A 24284-nucleotide genomic window follows, 5' to 3' on the forward strand; every position below is an offset into this window, starting at 1 on the left:
GGGCTCTGTACTAACTTTGTGTTGCCCATCCCTATGGGTTAGGTGGGTTTGAAGCACCATGAATGAGTCAAGCTTCTCCATGGACCTGTACCACTTCTCCTGCAGAGGAGCCACAGCAGTGCTGGGGAGCTCAGCTGCTTGGCCCCATGTAGCTGAGCATCTGTCCAACCTCCTAGGGCACTCCAGAATCCCAAATGTAGGTGTCTATGAGAGTGTCTGGAGAAAATAACCTTTCTGTATTCACCTCTTGATAGCAGCACCTGCACTTTAGCCAAGTACTACTTCAGAACCTGTCTCACCTTTAATCCTCGATGTTCTCACTTTGAGAGCTGTATTCCATGTCATTGACTTCTCATCATTCTGCATCCTGCATTTGACAGGCTGAGAGAATAGGGGCTGCTCTTCCTGAAGAAGAGAAGGCTCCAGGGGGACCTTATTGCAGCATTTCAGTACTTAAAAGAGCCTTTAAGAAAGATGGGGACAGACTTTTTAGAAGAGCATATTAAGACAGGGCAAGGGGTAATGGTTTGAAACTAAAAGAGGGGGGATTCAGGCTGGACATGAGGAAGAATTTTTTTACAATGAGGGTGGTAAAATATTGGAACAGATTGCCCAGAGCGGTGGTAGATGCCCCATCCCTGGAAACATTCAAGGCCAGGCTGGACGGGGCTTTGAGCAACCTGATCTGGTTAAAGATGTCCCTGCTCATTGCGGGGGGGTTGGACTAGGTAACCTTGGAAGGTCTTTTCCAATCCAGACTACTCTATGATTCCATGATTTATGTCTCTGTACTTCTTTCAAAGTATCCATTAGTTTGCTGTTATCATAGTTAGACATTATCTTTACTGAATAAAGCAGTCTTGTGCCCATGACTCACTGATGTACATCTGGATGAAGACTGAGTCTGTTTTCTGCAACACAGCCAGTTCTGGCAAAAGAAGCATATGACAGGAGTTAGCCAAGCAGTAATAAGACTCACCTGAACATATACATTTTTTAATTGCTACACAAGACAAGTTCCACAACAGCTAATATTTTTTAAGGAGATAATTCATTCAATTCATAATAGATTTAATTGTGCTCTTATTGCTCACACCTGGCAATTTTTTTTTGCAGCACTTTTTTTTTTTTCCCTCCAAAGCACTTTCAAAGCATAGAACGGGCCTTATGCCAGGTGTAGTATATGGCTCAAGCCCTGAAATAAATAGAATGGGATTTGCAGAGCCAGCTCTAGACATCGACAAAGTATGCAGTTGCTGGGGCAGCTGCCTGTTTTGTGTCTATCAGAGATGTGCCACTGCTACTGCCAAGAGAAAGGATGAGTAGGCTAAAAACTCTTGCTCATCCCTCTTGCAGAAGCAGCTGTCATGGCCCCTTGCTCTGACACAAGCAGGAGCACAGTGCCTGCTTCTTCATCCCAATGCTGCCCCCTCCCCTGGCAGCACTCATCTGTGAGGTGGTGAAATTCTGCATTTTCTTTACCTCTGAGCCTGTTCTGGTTTCTGTGTTGTTCTGGATTCAACCTCTTAGTTGAATTTGTCTGGTTTAAAATGGTATTCAGGGTAATAAAGTAATTTCCAAGCCTTCCCATTAGCTACTTTGAAATTTAATCTCAAACAAATCTGAGAATATTGAGGTGTTTTCAATATATGTCAAGGACTTCCATCACCTGCATATTGCTCTTCCTAGGCTTTTTCTAGATTTCTCAAAAGACCCTCCACTCAACTAACACCACCAGGATCTTTCTTTCATTTTCTTTTTACTGCATCCCTTGAAGTCCCGTCATGAGATAAGGATTCGTTATACTGCATGCTGTTCTCCCAAAATCCTAAGAGAATTGTCCTCCCTCAATGAACTTGTACTTTAAATGGATGAGAAGGGAAAACGGTAGGAAAGCAAGCTGTGTGGCAGAGAAATGAACTGATTTTCTCTACACTGGGAGCCATATTGTTTATTTGACAAACCTGAGAGTCCAATGTAACAGTGCCTGACATGGATGAGTGTTTCAAAATGAATGTAGGATACCCTAAGACAACAGAGAATCGGTTCTCTATGATGGAAAACACATAAAACTAGAAGGAATCAATTTCAAATAGCCCCACAGAGTGCAAGATGGACTGAGAAAATCGGTGTGGATATACAAGAGATAAATTCCATGCCAGTCAGCCCAGGCAATCCACTGAATTATTTCATCAGAGGTACAGTCAGTGATGAATACCTTCTTCACTAAGAGCAGAATGTAACAAAAATAATATAAATCTGGGGTGGAAGACAGGAGGGGGGTCTCGACTGTGTTTCTGAGCAGACAGAAGAAAAACAATTTGTGAACTGAAATCTAGTCTCTTTCTTTTTAATTAATTCCTTCTTCTAACCTACCAAACTATAACACAAAAATAGCTCAGATTATACTCTAGGGCAGTTGTTTACATGCATATTTACCAACTCTCCAGTGAACAGATATCTGAAGCAGATCACTCAGTGCTTAATATTCTCAGCAAAAGGAATGTAAATATCTATCCACAGAGAAAGCACCTATTCTCTTCAGGGTAAAAGATAACGGTATACAGACAAACCAGAAGCACAGTCTGAAGAGATGTAAAATACTCATCATTTCTATTGATTTTAAGCTGCCTGGAAGCATCTCCTGGGAATGTTTCTCCAGATATTACCTCTGTAATCATAGTATTCTCAATTGAAAATACAGCTGCTCTGTTGCAGTGCATTGGTATTGTAAACATGTGAAAGTGTTGGACTGATAAATGGATTGCCAGCAGAGATCAAAAGACAAATTCATTAGCCACATCAGTTTCTGGAAAGTAGAACTTGGTACTGGCTTTCTCTATGAGATTTCTTCCAGTCCTTGGCAGAACTGAGCTGTTGCCTGGTTCAGCTCTCTCACAAGTACCACTTTACTTCAATGTCACTGAGCACTGAAGTGAGTAAGATTTGAAAGGACTGAGATCCACTGTTAGAATAAACCTAATGAAAAAAGCCTTGTTGCGAAAAAGAAATTTAGCAAAAGACACAGACATTTCAAAACAGTTATCTCCATTCACAGGCAACCACATGTTCCATCTTCTAAGCGGTTTTCTATCTGCTATTCTTATAGGAAAACTGTTCCAGAATAATGTTGTTCCGTCATTAGAAGTCTTCTGGTGATTTGCAGAAGTGTAGTCACAACCAGTTCTGCTCACTTGTTCTTAAGCCAATGTTTTTCTTCAGAGGAAATTATTTTTTCCCTCTCCCTGTTGCATTTAAAATGGCAGCCACATCCCCACTCAGCCTTTCTTTTCTTGGACTGATCTGAACCAGCTTTGCTTTTGAGTTTGCTTTCTGAGATGCCACTTAAGTCTCAGAAAAAGCCATCTCGTGGAGACTGAATCCCTCTCTTGAAAACGGGTGACTGGGATTCTGTACAGCAATCCCAGAGAGACATCACTGCCCTTTCCCTGGCAGGCAGGTGTTTCCCTCTCTTGCTGAAACACCTCACCCTATAGTTTACTGGAGCTGCTTAGTAAACAGACCTTTAGCCTGTGTAATCTGTGAGTAAATAAAAATTATTAAGCTATCAGATATGATTTAGGGTATCTGTTCAGAGTGAAAGGAGTATATATGTTAGCTTTATTCTACTTGGCATGTAACCAGGCACCATTTAAAAAGGAAGGTTTTGCAATGACTAGTTCTTTCAGATTCTCTGGAGGCACCAGGCATGGATTGCTGGAACCATGCAAGGACAGACCAGTCTTTGCACAAAAGAGCTGCTATTCTCAGTCAACTTAATTCTACTCTATATTCAGTATGCCTTTAGTCACACATTCACATACCTACTTTAAAACATCATACCAGATTTTGGAAAAGGTATGAAATATAAATATGAACACAGCTGATGTTTGCAGTAAATGCATCCATATATTTAGAAAAGGCACCTTACATGGTCCATTCCTAGATGATAAAATCAGTTATTATCCAAAGTTCCCAAACTTAGAAGCTCCAAGCAAGACAATGGAAAAATGAGAAAATGAGATAATTACACTGGTAATAAACAACTTAGAGGACAGCTTTTAATGTACGGCTAATTTATGCAGGTGATATCTTAAGCATCTATAGTCCTTATTTCCATAATAAGAAACCAAAATATCTTTCCAAATTTGTCTCATTAAGACTGATAAAAATTCACTTCTGGACACAGAAGTCTTCTTGTCCAGACATGTACTGCCAGCTACCCCATAACGTTATCACTGACAGCACATGTGTTTATGGCTATTGCTTCCCACAGAAAATAACAAAATATATTCAAGCAGTATGCAAACCATCAGCTGTCACTGAATTATATTACAAAGATGATCTATAATCCTGAAAAGTGTGACTGTGTTTATTCTATAGCAATAGTTTATAAGCTGCAAGACAATAATCCCAGCTAATGCTTTTCACAATATGCAGATGATCAGCTTCCCAAGTAGGAGACTCAGAATGAAATATTATTAACAATTTGTGATTATTTCCATGCAGATACTGAATGACTAATTCCTATCAGATTTTTCTGTAGTTGCAGGAGGGAGTGTTTCTGCACCTGTTTCTCTTCCCCCAAATCTAATCATCAGTAAAAAAGTACTCAGCCAGCTGTTAAATTTCAAATCAGTTAGTACATTTCATGCATTTAAAAACTGACAAAATATGAAGTCATATAGCCATAATAAAACACCACAGCAACACCAAGAGAAGTGATTGTCAAGCTTGCAAAGCTTCACACGGTCATGCAAACTAGAGTACTCAGTTAATACAATAAAGTTAGAAAAATTTTGGGAAAATGTGGAAAGAGCTTAAAGCAGTTGTTAATTATTAGAAATTTATGTAAAACTGGTTAGCTCATGTCATCTCCTGTGGCATTATTCACAGAGGGGATGGCAACTTAACATTTTGAGAGCAGAAAGTTCATTAATTCATATAGTCATAAATCTTTACATTTTGTCGATACCCCTGGACTGAGCCAACTGCCTTATGTCTGAACAAAACTTAAATTGTCTTTTGTCTACACACATATTTGAAGGCAGCAGCAAACAAAATCAGACATTGCAGATAGTTCCAATCCCACTACAACTTCTCTGTCAACATGTCCAATACAGTGATAATTATTCATTCGTATATTGATAATTTGAGCACAGAAGTTTAACTCTAAATGTTTTGTATAATATTTACTACGTGTGTTTTCTGAAAATAGTGACATTTTTTAAATAGTCAAGAATTTGTGCTATGACATTTTTATGAACATTCAAAGTTGCACACTTCAAAAGTATCTGAAAAAAAAATCATGCCTGGTTAACAGAGACATATCAGTTTGGCAACCAAATCTCACATAGGTTCTATCAGTTAAGTGTTCTTGGTCCCAGAGTTTCAAGACTGAAGATTTCCTCCCTAAGTCTTCCTGGCAGATGAAGCTTGCTGTAGAGTCTGGTTTCCAAGAGGGAACATGGAAGTCGTCTTTTACCTTCAGCATTGCAGCAGCTGATGGAGGAGACAGTGGCCATAGCAGAAATGTATTAGATAGGGATTGCAGAGATGGGAAAAGCAGGAGTTTGTCAGAAAAACGGCGGGAAAAAAAGAAATGGGATGAGGAAAAAGGGTGGATTTTTGTGCCTGGTTAGAAAGATACTGAGGTTCCCAAGCCAGCAGGTCTTTTACCAATGAAACACTCTCTTCTAAAAATGTGTTAAACTGAGCTGGCAGAGCAACATCTCTCTATCCATATACTGTCAGAAAATAGGTATTAGCTTTGTTGATAATAAGTGTTCTCATCTTCCTTCCTTTTCTGCTCAATGGACATTCCCAGCCTTGTTATATTCTCAGGCCCTTCTCAGTGACAACCAGTGGCAGGACAAGGGGCAGAGGGTTCAAACTGGAACACAAGAGGTTCCACTTAAATTTGAGAAGAAACTTCTTCACAGTGAGGGTGACAGAGCACTGGAACAGGCTGCCCAGGGAGGTTGTGGAGTCTCCTTCGCTGGAGACATTCAAAACCCGTCTGGACACATTCTTGTGTAACCTCATCTAGGTGTTCCTGCTCTGGCAGGGGGATTGGACTAAATGACCTTTTGAGGTCCCTTCTAATCCCTAACATTCTGTGATTCTGTGATTCTGTGATACCCTGTTAGCACCTGTGTCCGCACTGTGGTGTTACTGGTCAAGTCCCAGTACTGCAGGGATGCAGGGTCCCTCAGGGGACCCTGTTTTTCAATTAGGAATTATATTTAAAATAGTCATTAAGGTATATTGTTGCAGTCCCTGCAGCAGTTTTACATTATTTAAAGGTATGGTCATAGACAGTTCTGGGTAACTGCAGGAATAGAACTGCCACCCCCTCACAGAAGATGGATTGTTTGACATTTTTATTAGTTCCAGCCTTTGTTCTGTGGAGATGTCAGCCACTTACCTACATTGGCATGACTGGTAGGAAAGTAGGTAGCAAGTGCAGCTGGTACTGTCTTGCAAGTCTGTGATGCTAAATCAGCATCACTGCCACGTGCTGCTTCAATGAGGTCGGGATGTGGAGGTAGAGTCGTGACAGTATGTTCCAAGGTGTCCCTGCACTTCTTCCAGCTTGCTCTGTCAACGTTTCATCTGGAGTTATTAGTGTTTATAAAAGCCCTTAAAATAGCTGCATGGTGTTCATAGAAGCAAATATAGAAGTTCTTGTGCTTAACTTCTTCATACTGGGGTAAAATAGGGCTAAATTGGACAAGTACAGCGATCATAATAGCACAACCCAGTTTAAGGGCGACTTTCAAATTCCCTTCAGGTCCTAAAGACAACTGAGTTTAAGCTAAAATCAGACGAGAACTCATTCTTTCCTGCTCTACAGAAACACCTTCTCCCTTTAACAGATGCAAGATTTTGGGGTGTCTACACTAAGTCCTCCACTTGCAGGTGGAGAAACCATTAAATTCTGTAATTTCTGAAAAACACATTATTTCAGAAAAATCATTAAGATTTGTATTAGCCTTTATAAAATAACCATGCATATTCTAGCATAAAAGAGCAGTGTTTTTGAAGAACGGATACAAACCAGGGGTTTTTATACACATCAGATACTAAAAATCTTACCACCTATGAAATATGGAAAAGGGAACATAATGGACATTGTATTTACTTGCTCATAACATTATTTCCGAAATAGACAAAGCAGTGTGTATGAGTCTATTCCAGGCACAGTGGATCAATCACCATTTGTCACCAAAACTGACGAACTCTTAGTTGTTCTTCTCTAGACAGTGAAGTAAAGAGTTGATCATGTTTCACTGAGAAATCCACCTTTTTTTGTTTTTCAAATGGGCTGTAGGTCTGTAAGCATCTTCCACGATTACTGTCAGATGAGCCACAGACAGTATTTGAAGTAACATACTGCATCTTCTAGGACAAGACAAGGAAACACAGGCTATTACAGCAGTATGCCCAAATTCAAACCTCACTTGACACTGGAGTCTGTCTCAATCACATCAATAAGGGATAAGGGAAGCTCTGTAGAAAGAAGAGGAAAATGAGTTGATTTATCATGCTGCAGTGTAACAAAAAGTCTCTAAAAATTGATAATCTGAAATATTTTATCATTAGTAAACTACAATTTGCACACTGTGACTATACAATATTATTTTTAAAAATACTTTTTAATTATTTTCAGTACTTACAAGTTTCTTATAACTGCTGTTTCAAAAAGGAAACAATACAGTATCAGACCTGGAAGCATCTCCCATTTATTTCCTTTAAAATTTGCAATTGCTTTAGAGAAAAATATATGTGTGTGTGTCTTACTGATTTCTGATTTGCCAATGCTAAAACAATATCCCATGTAAATTATAGAAGCTGACAAATTAATTTTTGTGTTTGTATATCAGGCAAATAAATAAATCTTACAGTTACTAATTAATTTTCAACCTTGCACATGAGAATGTGATTAGACTGACTACAACTGACACTGATTAACTGAGACAGGATGTTATTAAATCCCTTTGGGGAGTTTTTGAAAGACCCACCACATTTAGAGCAGAGAGCTTTCCTCTGCATTAGCTCATTTATGGAGCAATTACATGGGACTTACTACTGAAAAGATGTCAGGAAAAACACTGAGCAAACCATTGAAGTGGAATTCACACCCCTCTCCTCTCTGTCAAAACATCTCAAAACCTCTTAGCCGTAAAACATTTTTTCAAGATTATCTATGGCAAAGCTATTCATTATATATCAGTAAAAGGTATGAGGTTAGATTAAGATGGAAGAGAGCTAGTGATGGATCTGAAAACAGCAGAGATATGTCCCCGCTGAAATGGCTTCTTTACTCCAAGACCCCAAATTTAACTAGATTTTGGGTCTGAAAAGCCAGACAGTGTTTCATTTCATCTGTTTCAAAATTTGCAAGTTTTGTTATTTCATTAGAAAACTGCTATGGAGGGTTTCTCAGTGAAGTGCAGAGAAATATGCAATATGCACTGGTTTGAAAAATTCCCACTGGTTCTGGAAAAACGTATGGCTGAATTTTCCAATTTTGTTCAAAATTAAGATGTCAAAGACCTGAATTTTAGGAGCAGTTTATAATTTTGTACCTAAAATATACAGATACAAAATGGAAAGCCAGGTAGAGACCATTTGCAAACTCATACTCCTACAATGCACTGTTTTTCTGTCAGACATAGTTGAGAATGCAAATAGATAGTGAAGTACCACAGAACTGGTATGCATTAAATAAGTACATATGTATTGATTATAAGCTTGGCAGTTTGACAATATCAGAAAAACTGTGAGAGATACATAATACAAAACAGTACTTAGAGTTCACTGAAGAACCAACAATACTGAGTCATTTTAGATTACAGAGATTTATTCTCACCTCCACTTTGATTTTAAAGCCAATATTGCTATACATTCAAGTGATGACAACACCTAGACCTTGGGCCATCTCATTTTTTCTGTCAAGCCTGGATGTCTTCACTTACTTAAGCCAAGTTTGGTATGGCAGTTAAAAGGCACTTAAATGTTCCCCCTGTATTCAGTGAACAACTCAGGGTGCAACTAGAGTACTGTGCTGGAATTCACTTAGTGCTTTTCCTTAGAGTGCCTCAAAGAGCATCATCTTCCTGCCAGTAATTATTGATGTGAGGTTGATCCCAGAGTTGCAAGAGACTTAGCAGAGTTCTCCTTTTCCATAAACACTGAGATTCTCTGCTGCTCTCTGTAGCACAACAATTCCACCTGAAATGTTTCCCTGTATGTAAACATGTGTTCACAGTACAAAAGGTCCCTATTTTGCAGTACAAAAGGTCCCTACTATGCAGTACCCACCTGCAATTGATGACAAATACTAGAATGTAGGATTTTCTGCATGTATAGCAAACACCGACCACAGGGAAAGCTTATGCAAAAATTCTCGTTCATAAATATGAATGTGCTTGAGTGAGGAAAAACTGATCTTTTATTAAGTTTATCCTTCAAGGCATGTTATGTTGCATTTCTGATATTGCAAGGGAACACAGCAATACTGTATGAGGAATTCTGTGTGATGAAACACTGTAGTCCTTACTCAGATTTTACTCAGGAAAAAACACCTTTGACTTGAGTGACAATTTTCTTGACTAAGGACTGAACAGGGTGTTTTGAAACTTACCCACATTGCTTGATGCTAATTTTGGGCAACAGTTCTTATTGCTAATTTACCTGCCTTGTTGGCCTTCTCCTGGGCTCTCGATCTGCATTTGCTGTGCATTATTCATAGCTTATATTGCTAGTTCAGGTTGTTTGTGTTTTTCATTTCCAGCAAATACTTGCAGCTATTGTTCTGCTGCTGGTAGATGTGTGTGGAACCTGGTATGTGGAACTTGAACCTCAGCCCAGATTTAATTAAAACTGTTAAACACATTCTCACTATGGTGCTCAGAAGGAATTTTGCTGACCTTCTTTCAATGAAGCATAAATTTGTTTAATCTGATGTTTTTACAACGCAAAAATATAAGGGCTTGATTCATAAATCTTAAGAGCAAATGCTTTTTAAGATAGATGGAGTAGCACCCATATACAGCTATTATAAGGTCAATTATAAATGCTTATTCTGACCTACAATAGTCATACAAGAAAACCACTAAACGTGTGTGCTGTAACATCACCTTGTATTGTAGTTCTAATACTGCTGTAAAGTAAGATATCCTGAATAATAATTAGTACCAAATTATGCCGTAGCCTACTGATATGCAGCAAATCTAGCTAGGTTTTCACTCGTATGTCTTATGAGCCACACCTAGCCATGGTTTATCCTCTATTCATGCTGCAGGGTACGAAATTCCTGGGTGCCAACCTGCCTATGGCAACCTAGAATTCTCCAGGGCAGGCTCGCAAAATCTTCACCTACTCTCTGGGACAGGTAAATAATAAGTGATGTTTTGTGAAGTTATGCTTTCCTTCTAACTTTCTGATGTCTGTAAAAATGTTTCATTTCTTCACATCAGTCTGTAGTCTCTCATCATTCAGTTGTGTTATGTTTTCTGAACTGGAGGATTGACAGCAGATCTGTTTGTTATAGTGCTCTAGCCAAGCCTTTAATAGTTATTATTAATGTGCATAAAAATGGAAAGCTGTTTAAGAAGATGCAAAATCCACAGCTGCTTGCTATCAGTTAATATTTTTTTCTGATGGAGTAGTTGTTATAATGCAGATACATTGAATGTAATTGTTGATACCACAGTTATCTGGACAGTTAACCCACTTTTCCTAATTGCTGGTATGTGTATAGTCTCTCTCCTTTATCAGGTTTGCATTAATTTTCGGACTCAAGAAGGAAAGATTTTTTTCAGTTCCACAGACACAAAGGCACTGAAAGGATGGAAGACTTGTGACTGATTCTACTGTGTGTTTCTATGCAGTACATAGTATATGTTTAACTAATGACTATTTTTCCATATTTTGCTTAGATTCTCTTTTACTTTTCTTCTGAATTTACTCTTCATTCTTTGTTACTTGGTTTAATTTCAAGGGACAGCTATGTAGAAGAAATGTCATTCACTGATCCTAGTTTTCAATGACAAATGAAATATTAAAATATATTTTAATGTAAGAAATTAATTAGATAAAAAAATAAAGACCGGGTAAGCTTTAGATTTTCTTCTTGCAGTCTATTGATTTTCTTTTAATAATGTGTGCGAATTTTCATCTTAAGAGTGCTGCTAGTGTAGTAAAGACATAAGTAAGATTCTTTTGGAATTTTTTTGCATGGTTTATACTCTGTGGAATGAAAAAAAAAAACAGGAAAAAAATCTTGGAAAATTGATTCAAATTCCTGTTTTTCAAACCCCTGGGGCTCTGCACATGCACTCTACTCTTATCTGTGTTTAGACGAGCTTGATGCAAAAAATTATTTTGTTCTATTGCTAGTCTCTGTTAACACCAGGAGATCACCAGTGAAGTGAAATATAATCAGAGCATGTAAAACTGTTTTTCAAATTGTTTGACCTTGATTCCAATTTGATTGAATATTTTGAAGTCTTTCTTAATCGGAATGAATCCACAGAGCCGCAGTGTAATCACTGAGTTTGATTTTACGTGGTGTATTTAAATGGATGCCTGTGGGAAAGTTCAGAGTTTTGGGATGATATTTAGTAGCCTTTCTGTAGGGGGTCTCTCAAAAAATCTCTTTTCTACCATCACCGTCCATTTGTAGTTCTTACTTTCAAAAGAAAAAAAGCTTACTCTTATGGATGACAATACCACAGTTTATCTCCAAGTATACAAACATACCAAAGCTTAAAATGTTGGCTCAGACTATTTAGCCATTTCATAAAATAAATAAAGAGCCATTCAAAGATTTCAGTTCCTGCTTATCAATTTAAAAATCTCAAAAGGATCTAAATTTTTACAGAGTAATTTTAGTATTTCCTGAAATCTTCCTTGTTTCTTTCCTGTTTATTATCTCAAATCTGAATCGAACTGTTTCAGCGTATTTAGACTTTAAAGTTTATCTGGAAACTTGCCTTCCATTTGTATTGAAAAGTATCAGCTTGCTGATGGTACTAAACAAAAAGACATTTGTTTATGAAAATGAAAGATAGTGAGTTTGACAACTGTCAGCACTTATAAAATGAGGATAGATTCTATTTTATCCAACCTGATGCAGCTTAACCTTTCAAAAAATAATAACAAAGCAACAAAAATTTCAGCAAGAGAGTAAAAAAAAAAAAAAATCAAGTCTGAATTCACCCAGAATGCTAAAGTAGTTCGGTTAAAAGGCAAAAACACTGTGTTATATGTTTAGGTAATACACGTCTCAGGCCACAAGAGAAAATTTGGAGTGAGTTTGTAGAATACAAAGCTGCTTTCTCACTCTTCATGATTCTTTAGGGTCTGACATCCACAAGGTAGTTGGAAGCGAAGGGCTCTCCTTCCCCATACACCCACAAAAAAAAGGCAAGAAAACAGTCTTACACTGCCAGTTCAGCCGAGGGAACAGGACAAAATGGACTTGACTGAACTAACAAATCATGACATTAAATTGGGAGGAAGGTTGTATGAAATGATGGCATAACATGCTGAGCAGTGGGGAACTTGCTGGTGGTGAACTCACTTATACTCTTGCAGAGAAGACTTCTCAGTTGTTGTGCTGCAGTGTATAAAACAAGGTAGGGCCAGAAATAATTAACCAAAGGTGACAGATGGCAATTCCTTTCTCCTTTTTTTCCTTCTCATCTTTTGCTGTAACATCAAGTTGATCAAAGAACGTGGGATAATTTGTTATTGTAGGAAAACTAAAAATATTTTGAAATATTCAGGCAAAATAACTTCATTCAGATAACAGCCAGTAACTCCCATTGTTCCTGTTCAATTCCTTATGCATGAGTCTGTGTGTATTAATAATTTCCCTCCAAATCTGAATTACATGTGCACAGCTGAGAATTTGGGTGTGTCCGGTCTAAGGCATATTATTTAATAAGTGTATCTAAATCAATTTATTAATTTATTTAATTTGTTTGCTTGTATTAACAAACTGATTATCTACTCTACTACCAGTAAACTTTGCAGCTTCTGTGGCATGTTGCTTTATTAGTGTCACACAGCTGTGTGAGGGGGCAACTAAATGATAAAAAGCAGAGTCTGCAGTAGAACTGCACCAATAGCAGTATCTGTGAGGTCAATGTGTGGTCTGTGAGGTCTCACTCTAAGCCACAGCAGCATTCTCTCTTATGGTCTTCAGTAATAATATCTGGCAAACATTGACAATTTTTTAAAGGCAAGCATCTATGGATTCAAGTTAGAGATACAACATGAGCTTCTGCCTTGTATGTCTTCTGTCACAAAAGAGGATCAGAAAAACAACTGTGAGCACATATAATTAAAAAGCAAATTCAGTAATTTGCTCAAAGCACGTAATATTAATAGGTTATAAAGGAAAAAAGCGATGGTATCTGCAGTTCTTCCTTCCCCCCAGTCTCAGTAGTAATTCTAACTGGTCTCAGAGCCAAAAGAGTATATTTAATTTTTTCAAGTACTAAGCATAACCTTTTTGATGGGAAGTGCTAAGCCAGCCAACCAAAATGAGTCCCTTGAGCCAGACACAGATGAATTTCAAATCAGAAGAAAGAGAAAGGGATTGGGAAAGGAAGGAAATAGCTAAGGTGAGAATAGAGGTGATAACCTCTGTGCACCAACTTATGAGTAGGTGCTTTATAGCAAATGAAACAGGAACAAAATTACTTCCCTACTAGCACATTTCTATAGTACTCCCCTACCCTGCCTCCAGCCTCAGTCCTTTAACAGAAATATTAATTTCAGCTTGCTTCTGAACAGTGGGTTTCACCCAGTCTCATTACACATCCTATGACAAATAAAAAGCACAATTCAGGAGGAAACATATTCCTCTTCCAGCACAGTTTGATCCAGATGAATCAGGAAGGTAAACAGACAAAAGTAAAAGTGAGAAAATTTTAATAGCACAATTAAAATATAACTTCATAAGCTTGTGAGCTGATATGTCAAGCTGCTTTCAGTAATTTCCAGAGGGAGTGCTTACCGGTGACTACAAACCAAAGCAATCTAGAAGCTGGCCACCCGAAGCTGTAAGGGGAGCTGCTGCAACTGAAGGCTGCTTGCTCAATTGCCTGGACAGCTCTCTTTGGTTTCCAAATCATAAATTGAAGTCTGCCTCTAATTTTGCTACCTCAGTTTCTCAATACCTCACTCCTGCTTTTTTCTCTCTTTTCTCATCACTGCTTAGTAGTCTGGATTCCCTAGTGAGATGCAGTGCAGACTGCTAGGACTCTGCCAGACATTAAAAAGCAGGCAACGTCTGTTCAACAGCTTCAAATCACTCTCTGTGGGAAGCAGCCCCCCCCCAACAGCCCTTGTCATAGCAAAAAGAATTTGTTGCAGTCAGCCCTTTCTCCTGCTTTTCTTACCTTTTCATGCCCTGCAACTCTACATTTTAGCTCACCATTTCTTCTGGCAAAATGTTTTATGCAAACAATATCAGTCTCTGGAGAGCCAAAAAATGGCAGCTCTTACAGAGATGAACCTTCTTCCAGAGTCTTGTCAAGAGTAGATTCTGGGCAGCAAGCATTGTGAAGATCCCTTCATTCCTGGTAATTGTCAGGGTGGTTATGTCTTCGGTCTCTTGGAAAATGATGGCTGAAGGTTACCATGTTAGAATTTAACTCCCTTCTCTCTTAGCATCACCAGCTGCCTCATTTCAGATCTGGTCCAGAGCACTGGACAATTTTGGACATGTGGGAAATCTGGAGTACAGCATGAACACAAGCAGAGTCCTCACTGGTCATGAGAAAACAAACATACTCTTCCTGCCTCTAGAGAATGAGTCATAAACCACATATTCCCCCTTGAATTGCATGCTTTTCTTCTTCTCTTGCAACCTTGTTTTCCACCTGTTCATCCCCTCATTTTCTGGCAACACAGAGAAAGAAACTTGAACCTAACAGTTTGCCTTTAAGCTACTGACTCTAAGAGTCTACCTACAAGTGCCAAAATCAGTCAGTCTCCTCAGACTTTGGAGAGAACCTAATAGTGCCACTAGGAGACAGCCTGGAAGTAGGCAGAGATTGTAATGGCTTCTGCTGCTTCCACTGTTTCACTCTGCCCTGGTCACATTCAAATTTGGGCACAAGGCTCTTGTTTTTTTGCCATGCACTGTATTCATTTCTCACATACAGCCAGACTGACTATACTCAGGTATTTAACCTCAAAAGTGTCTCGTAAGCAAAAGCAGCCACCTGCTTGAGAGGAAACAGAAACATATTTTTAAGATTTCAGATCCAAACCGAGTTAGCAGAAGATTACATCAGTCTTGAGAGGGCTGGCTCAGATCTCCAGTCTCGGTGCAAGCTGTGAGTGGTGGATGGTGCACCTCCCAGTTTGTAAAGCCACATTCTTTCCTCTTCATGGGGTGCTCTGCACCCTGGATTACTTAGTGCTCTACGCAGGTCTGGATTCTCGCTGTTCATTTTCATTTGCCCTTTGCAGTTTTCAGCACACTGGACAAATCATAGTTGCCTGCTGGAGAAACTTCATTTAAAATAATCAAAAACACCTTTAGTGTCTATTTCTGAAAGCCAGAATTTTATTAATGGTATTTCCATTCAATCTATTCAGAATCTTAGGTTATGGATAGTGCCTTTAAAGAAAGAAAAAATTGGATGTCTTTATTATGAGCATATTTCAAAAATCTTGCCACATTCCACTGATGATAATGGCATTCATCTAAGACAACTCAATGCTGACAGCTGCTCCTCTAAGGGTTTTCTACATGTTTATGTGTAACTGAATTTCCATATATTAATCAACTCATATTATGTTTAATATTGAATGCTGTTGTTGGATAGATGTGTCTGTGAGCTTTGGGTACTTGTTATAGAAGTCATCCGTTACGCAACGAAAGACTGTCAGGTCAATATATCCAAAAATAATTCAGTTCTATTTTTAAGACAGATCTCTGTTTTCTACCTCTTACAAATAAGCTCAACACAGTTTACACGCACCACATAATATCTCTTGCCTGGTCTGAATTTTCAATTGTGTAAATTATGCAACAGTCATATACCCACATCCTAGGTGACAAAAGAGCTGCTTTCCAAAATCCAGTGATACTTCTGTTTTAACATAGTTGTATCAACTCTCAGGTGCTGTAAATAGGCTCTAATGCTAAGGATCTGTCCCACAGCACTTAGAACTTCAACTGCTAAACACATTTTCCTTTATTTTTCCCCACCTCCCTGCCACATGATTCTCTTTAATGTTTCTGATAAAGCATCCTTCTTCTCTGGTTTAAATTCTGCCAGAATGCCTGGAACCTAAGAAAAGAACTCAGTTACTTGTTTTACGTGTCCATCAGTCATCTGGAAAGTATCTGAGCTCCAGAATTGGATCACCCACACATTTATTCTGAAACATATGTACAGGCCATCCCTCTAACATTCCCAACCCAGCTTCATGTTCTTTATTTTGAAAATGAATAGTAGAAAGCAAATTAAAATGGTTTAATACTTGTGGGGAAAAAAAAAAAATCTCAAAAAGTTATCTATCTATATATGTGTGTGTGCGTACATATATATCTATAGGAAGAAAGGATCTGCATGTAATTTGTCAGGCAAACTGTTAATACTCCAAGGTTTCAAATATTTAACAAACTTCTTTGAAAGGAATGGAGATACTTGGCAGGTCTGTTTTAGTGACAGAAAACCTGACACACCTTTGTGAAAAATTGCAGAAAATTAGGTGAGCAGAATGAAGTGTGTGTGAGCCTGAATTATGGGAAAATGCCTGTTGTAGAAGTTGAATACACATTTGTTTGGGTCCAAATGAAGCTGTTGAATAAAGAGCACAAGAACATAGGCTGGGCTCTAGGTCTGTGCTACAGCAACATAATTTTTTTGCCAATAAAACTAATTTCAAGTCTGTAGTTAGACTCTCAGAATCTGGATCTAGACTTTTTGATCTGATCACCTCCCCCTCCTAATCAGATGGAGCAAGCACAAGGTTAGGTACAAAAACTGCAGACAAGGAAGATAGTTTTGACATTAGCCTTTTGAAACAGTGACCCTGAGCATGTAACACATAATCAAAACCTGATTAACACAGAAATCCAATTACTACTTCATTAAATATCTTTCATTAATCTAAAAACACTTGTAAAATGCTTGGGCTCCATTTCCCAACAACTACAAATCTAAAAAGAATTGTTGAGGGGTCATATTCAATGACACAACTATCGTCTCCAAGCTATTCCTCCTAGGCCAAGGTCTGGGTGTCTTTCTTGCCTTTCTGTCCTGGGCAGCACACAGATTTACCGTGACCCTGTGACCAGCAGCAGAGCCATGCTGGAATAAAAGGTTCTGAGTAATCCAGACCACCAGCCATGGATCAGCGGGAAGAGCTGAAGCCAAAATTCTATGGTAGCCCCAAGATCAACTTGGCAATGCAGCCCAGCTCCACTGAATAGAAATGCAGTGGCACTGAGGACCTGATGGCATCTCTGCTAGCTATGAACATCCTCAGAGTTCTCTGTCCCAGCTTGCTGCTCCCTGGGGTGTGAGCCACATGTTGGGCAGAGGTCTCCCAGGGCCTTGCCTCCCACCTGCCTGACTGCCCTCATCTCTGTGATGATAGACTCCATTCAAAGATCAGAAACAAATACAGGGACTCGTCTGTTTGCTCCCATTGAGCCAAATAGGCCATCCCTTCACAGAGGTCGACAGCAGCCTCATGCTGTTACAAAAGTGTTTCCAGAAAGTCAAGTGCACAAACGTGGCCCCATGCTCTCTGCCTGCCCACCAGGTCTCTGCTCCTGGCTGTCATCAACAGTCTAAGATGGCACAGCATGGCTGGGCTCACAGGAGGTGCCTTGGCCCTTCTCACAGACCCTCTCCTGTTCTTTAGACTCCTTCACAGCTGACTGTGTATGACTTTGTCCTACATAAAAACCCACAGGTTGGAAGAAGAAAAGTTGCTTTTTGATATTCTATTCCAGAATGTTTTAAAAATTTCCCTCAGTGGTCCCAAATTCCAGATTGCATTAAGCCTTTTTTTAGAATGTGACACAACAGAGACATGAAACAGATCTGATAAACACTTTAAAAGCATTAAGTAGTTCTTTTTTGAGGGCCTCCACGCAATCTAAGCAAGCAAGAAACAGATTACCATTACCTCATCTCAAACACACAGTACTGAGTCAGGAAAAGGGGGAGTTATCTGATGAGACGTGGTTGTCTATGTCTGAGCTACTTGACTAGATTCCCTTTGTAATTAACAGAAATGGGTACTTCCAGATTTGCATCACCTCATCTAAAAGTAGGCTTCTAAAATAGGTCAGATTAGTCTCATCCTGATAGTGCCTGCTTGTCACAACTCTCTAAGAATGGGAGCCAGAGTTGACCAACAGTTTTGATGTTTGCTTCTGGTCAGGTCAGTCTTGCCTTAACTCACCTGTCCTGTATAACACCAGCCACATTTGGCAAATCCAGGTACAAGACTCAAAGCCTCAAGCCCCAGGTCAGGGATTTCCTTCTCCCAAGACGAGATGTTTACCCACAAAACACAATTGGTTTGACTCAGGATTTCACAGCTGTATTAAAACTTCCGTTTCACTACCTGGAACTGAGAACCTTCAATACGTTTTTTCAGTGTGTTTGACATGGGCATTTATCTTGACCTTGTTTTGCACTCTTTTCACTGCTAATTTCCCTCCTAACCTCCTAACACCACTAGTCATATTTTGTTTCACTCACTCCTAGAGCTGTGGGAAAGAGTGTAATCAGTCCATTCAGGGAGAATTTATTTTAATAGTTAAAAAAATGGGCCTGCTCCAGTTTTAAACAACATTGCATAACCACCTACAGGTGTCAAGCAGATGTGAAAGTGCTGCCAAAGCAGTCAGCGCTAGAGACCTGGGGTTTCCAGGATGCTCCACAGATGGGGCAGCCCCATAGACATCAACTCTTAGGGAGTAAAAGCTCAGGGGGCACCATGTTTGTGGGCTGTCTGAGGGTAAAAAGCTCTAGAATCCTCTGACCTGCAGGCAGATGAACAGCCCCAATTCTGCATGCCAGCACTCCTCCGTCATCAGGCCATCTGCCAAGCAGATGAGCTGGCAGAAGATCAGACAGGTACAATGAAAACCTGTTTGTTTCCCAGCACACCTTCCTCAGAATAGAGTTGTTGCCACACAGCATCTTAGCTTTGCCTGAAATATTCTGGTGGAAATATGTTCACCTGGAGCTTCTCCAGCCAGCACTACAGATGAATCCTGACCGATGATTGCAGGCTGAGATAGGAACACGTTTTTGGTCTCCATTGTACCCTGCACACCTTTCCCTGGGGCTGAAGCTGTGCAGAGTGGACTGATGCCCAGCTTAAAGTATGGACTGGTGGGAACATCTAGAAAAAAAACATCCATTTTGGCAACTCACAAGCCTTTGTGGACAGAGGTCTATGAGGTGACACCAGGAATGCAAACATCTCTTTGTTTCAACTTTTGTGCAAGCTAGGGTGGTAATACTTTTACACCAGGAAAGTAGGAAGAGTATTTGATGCTACTTGAATTTTCCTGCACAGCCATCTGCTGTAAAATAGACCTCTTTTCTTCATGGAATGTAGAGCCTGGGTAGTGCTAACTCCCACCTGATAATATCTCCCCTGAATGGCCTCTGAACTCCAGCAACAGGATTCAAGTGAAGTTTGGTGTCTCTCTGTAGCAGCACAGCCTGAGGGAAGAGGGCTTCAAGGTCTCTGGTAGGGAGCAACTCAGAATTCAAACCTGGCAACTACTGGTAACATTACAATGTTTGTGGGCACAAATTTCTGTGCCAATATATGTTTTCATATCTATTCTATATTTTTGTAAGTAGAAATAGAGATAATTGGTGTAAGTAATTCTTTGGAAGGTCTGAAGACCTGTTTTTAATAAACTTTAAAGTAGATTCCCTCAAGGTTTGTTTTTTTTTTTTACGCCAGTCTAAATATTTAAGATTGTACTTACTGTCCTTGTTTTTAGAGAAATACTTTAATGAAGCAAAATGGGAAATGACTTTCAAGCCACTGGTTGTTATGAGAGCAGGGCTTTGGAAATCATTAGAAGAAAGAGAGAACCACTCATACAAAATGTCCAGGATTTTTAATCCCATCTGATAATTCCTCAATCCTCCCAGCTGTCAGAGTTTCAGAAAGTCCATAGAATGTAGGATTGCTGTTTTCTGAGACATAGCACTACCAGCTTTCCCAATACTGTTTTTTAGCTGCAAATACATCCTCTCCTTGCTCTCAGCTGTACTTTTCCCATTTAATTATTTTCTTAGTCTTTAAACTAAATTAATATATATAAATATATATAAAAATAAATATTTTTGCTGAATACACATAAATTCTTTATTATATATACATTATAATAAAGAATCATGAGGGATGACTAGCCAAGGAAGAGAAATTATGAATTAAAGTATATTGATTTACCAACATTAAAACAATGGTGCAGCGAACTTTTCTAATTAACTGCTATGCAACAATCAGAAACAAAAAGGAGCTAGTCTGTGCAGTTTGTTGCTTTGGAGAAAAGGGAAAATGCTAAATCACTTCCATGACTTTTTGACTTCTTATTTTTTCCCTCCTTTCAACGCCGTCTGAATTACCACTACCAAATATGCAAGGGTACACAATAAAATTAAGCACTCCTTGTGAGAAACACAGACTTGTAGAACAAAAAATAGAACACAGCATAAGAAAAGAGAATCCAGGCATGTCATTTTGAGATGTCACTGGAAGCTAACATTAAGGGGAAGGTTTGCAGAAAAAGATCATCCTTTCCTTTCCTTTCCTTTCCTTTCCTTTCCTTTCCTTTCCTTTCCTTTCCTTTCCTTTCCTTTCCTTTCCTTTCCTTTCCTTTCCTTTCCTTTCCTTTCCTTTCCTTTCCTTTCCTTTCCTTTCCTTTCCTTTCCTTTCCTTTCCTTTCCTTTCCTTTCCTTTCCTTTCCTTTCCTTTCCTTTCCTTTCCTTTCCTTTCCTTTCCTTTCCTTTCCTTTCCTTTCCTTTCTCTCTTTCCTTTCCTTCCCTTTCTCCTTCCCTTTCTCCTTCCCTTTCTCCTTCCCTTTCTCCTTCCCTTCCCTTTCTCCTTGTCATTCGCTTTATATTTGTACCCCTAGAACCTCTCTTTCTCCCAGAGGTCAAACTCTGCCTGTGGCCAGAACTCCCCAGTGCAGCAGGTTGTTTTAACCTCCTTTGATCTGGCTTAATTTTCATTAATTGCACGTACCCAGCACAGAGCAGCAGCCTGAGTAATTTTATCCAAAAACATAGCTGGAAGACCTACTGTCTATTATTTGTACAAACCCTAGTGGTTAGATTTTTAGAGCAGCAGAAGACTTGAGATGAAATCTCTTTCCATCTAAACAGTTTTGACCATTCTTCTTTCCCAAGATGAGCAGATGAGTAGCAAGAACAGGCCAGAAGTAGAGCAAGCAGATCAGGTGAAAGGTGGTGTGATGTGGTAACATCATGAATGAGGACATGCAGAAATGAGTAGCATGGGTCCAGGTTCTCATTTCCCTAGCTAATTCTGGGCTTTTATTCACCATTTGAAATATAAAATCTAAATGATTGCATTAACTGGAGCTGCATTCAATGTCTGAATTAGAATATATTATTTTAAGATAACGTAACTAAAAGTGGTAATCTAAGTATAACTGTAACCACGCAATATGTGTAATTGAAATAGAGCACAGTGTTGGCAAAACATTAGACTGTTTCCTGGATCTAAGCTGCATGGATCAAGCAGCAATTGTAAAACTTTTACACTAATTTACTGAAGTTCCTATCACCACAGTCACACTAGAGCCAGCTCAGATAAGTGTTTCTTGAAGAACAGCATGTTGTTCCCATGTCCCTTGTCTAATTGAAGACTCAAAACATCATTCTACTGAAGCTGAAGGCCATGCTCATCTAACATCAAAGGGAATAAAGATTTGTCATTCTTTTAGGAAGAATTATTTTTATCATATTATTAAAACCAAACAAGGCTATTCACAATGCATCACATGGTAGCACCTCTAGGTGATAGTAGACTCCAGTTCTGTAGAGCCTCAGAGCTCCCACCTGAAACCAAGAAAACAGCTCAGTACTGTATGTGAATCAATACAGTATCTGAACCAAGCTACAGTCACCTCCAGTGATACCAGCTTTGACTGGAAACCTGTCCTACTGTGCGAGTGGCAAACATGCTAGAAGAAAGAGGAGCTTACATACTAAATAGACAAGGATAAATTATCTCCATTGTGCAGACTAGAACTGAGGTGAGAGCAGGCTAGCTCACCCAAAATCATGCAGTCACACTCCAGTAAAGCAGGGGAAGGATGCCCAGGTTCATTGCTGCAAACCCAGCGGGACTATTTGGGTGCAGGTGGCACTTCGACCCTCATGATAAAATTTTTGCTTGGATCTCCTGGCTTTATGTTTATTTAATCTCTAAAATGAAGAGAAAACAACAAACTGAAAAACTCTCCGAATTCCATGTCTAGTGCTTTGTTTTGTCAAGGAGTGTAACTGAAGGTATCTTATCAACAGGGCATAACTTCTTTATTAGTAAAAACACTGCAAAAAATTATGGGTGAAACCTGAGACTGGGAAGTCTTTGCTCCAAAATTAGTGGGAAAATGGGAAAAGAGTTATAACTTTAAAATTACTATAATATTGATTACCATTCTCAGGATTAAATGCTGAACAATAACATTTCTAGCAGCTCTATGGCAAGGGATAGGGGTGGAAGTTGAATCAAATAAGATGTTTTCTTTCTCCACAAAACATATTATAACTTGCATTATTGGCAAGGGATTAATTTTGCACAGTTTATTTAGAGTTACTGCTATACTGATACATGCTTCTTCAGTCACAGTATTTTAAGATAACTCTAAATGGAAAGTCCTGTGTGAAACCAAACCCTAGCCTGTATTTTGTATTTTAATGAGGATTCTTTCACAAAATATTCCGTTATAGATAATAAGATATTAGCAATGAATGTGCCAGAAAGGACAGATGGGAAGACAGTCAACTGTCTAAATCAGAAGATTTTCAAAGTGCAGTAAACAAGTTATTAAGCACACTTCTCTGGCTTAATGCCAACCTATACTGTAGGGAATTGGTCAAAGAGTGGATCATGAAAAGCTTTTCGGGAGCAGCTAAATTCTACAGCTGTGGTCTTTGTTTTTCCAGCACTTTGCAAGAACAGAAGGGGGAATTACGAAAGCGTCTGTCATACACTACCCATAAGCTGGAAATGCTTGAAACGGAGTTTGATTCTACACGTCAGTATCTTGAAATAGAACTGAGACGTGCTCAGGAAGAACTTGAAAAAGTAACTGAAAAACTGAGAAGGTTAGTGACTAACTTTTTGAAATATACAGAGTTATTAGGAATTTACAAGGGGCTGTGTTAAAGACATATGTAAGTAAAAATATAAGCTTATAGTCTCAAACATACATCATTTATTATTTATGGATTACACATTGTGTTTTCACATTGAGCATATATATTTCACTCACCTGAATATAAATTACTTACAACATGAAGTTATTTACATGTGATATGTAAGATGTGCGTGTATTGAAAGTAAACATGCAAATAGAAATACATGTACAGAGCTGCATATGTAATATCTTTTGTGTGCAAACATACATGTCAGTCAGTGCCATGTTGTGTTATTCATACAAAGGCTATAAATTTGCTACATATATATATGCTTATACCATATATAGAGAGATATATTGTTTTAATGCATTTTGCTGCATATTTTCTGTTTTTACTCACCATTGCACTGATATAAGAGAATGGAATTTGGTCTTTCATCTCTCAAAGCTGAGACTGTGTTTAATTCACATAGTGTTACGACATTTCACATTATGCTAGAGCAAATAATTTGCTTTTCAGTCCCAAGTAGAATAGAATGATACTGAAAACCTGTGACTTAAAATTGTTGAAGCTGTCGTACAGTGCTATTGCAAATCAGGGGCCCAGTTAATGTTAATGACAAATTATAATAAGTATGCACTCCTGACATTCCTGGCCCTGATTAAAATGGTCTGTAATGTAGTTTTAAATCTATCAGTGATTCTTAATATCATTTTTTTCACTTGTTTGCAAAACTTCTGAACCTGCAATTATCCATTTATGCAGGAATGTATTTGCATGTCTTGTGAGGACTTTCTTAAACTGATGTAGATAACTGAACTGTTTGATTTAGTTTATTGGATGAGTCAAAATGAAATTCAGAAT

General features: G+C 38.7%; 1 protein-coding gene across 5 annotated transcripts in view; it reads left to right on the forward strand.

Annotated features, from left to right (window-relative positions):
• BEGAIN (brain enriched guanylate kinase associated) overlaps positions 1 to 24284 on the forward strand; it is a 164853-nt gene that overhangs the window by 80019 nt on the left and 60550 nt on the right. For 3 of the 5 annotated variants that reach the window (XM_021292493.2, XM_021292494.2, XM_065063480.1), the window contains 2 exons: positions 10310 to 10399; positions 23226 to 23387. In XM_021292493.2, coding sequence (XP_021148168.1) covers positions 10310 to 10399; positions 23226 to 23387 — 252 coding nt within the window. The remainder of the gene's footprint in view (positions 1 to 10309; positions 10400 to 23225; positions 23388 to 24284) is intronic. The other 2 variants (XM_005506173.4, XM_065063481.1) reach the window with 1 other exon arrangement.

The sequence above is a fragment of the Columba livia genome, chromosome 5 (genome assembly GCF_036013475.1).
Source record: "Columba livia isolate bColLiv1 breed racing homer chromosome 5, bColLiv1.pat.W.v2, whole genome shotgun sequence".
Lineage (NCBI taxonomy): Eukaryota > Metazoa > Chordata > Aves > Columbiformes > Columbidae > Columba > Columba livia.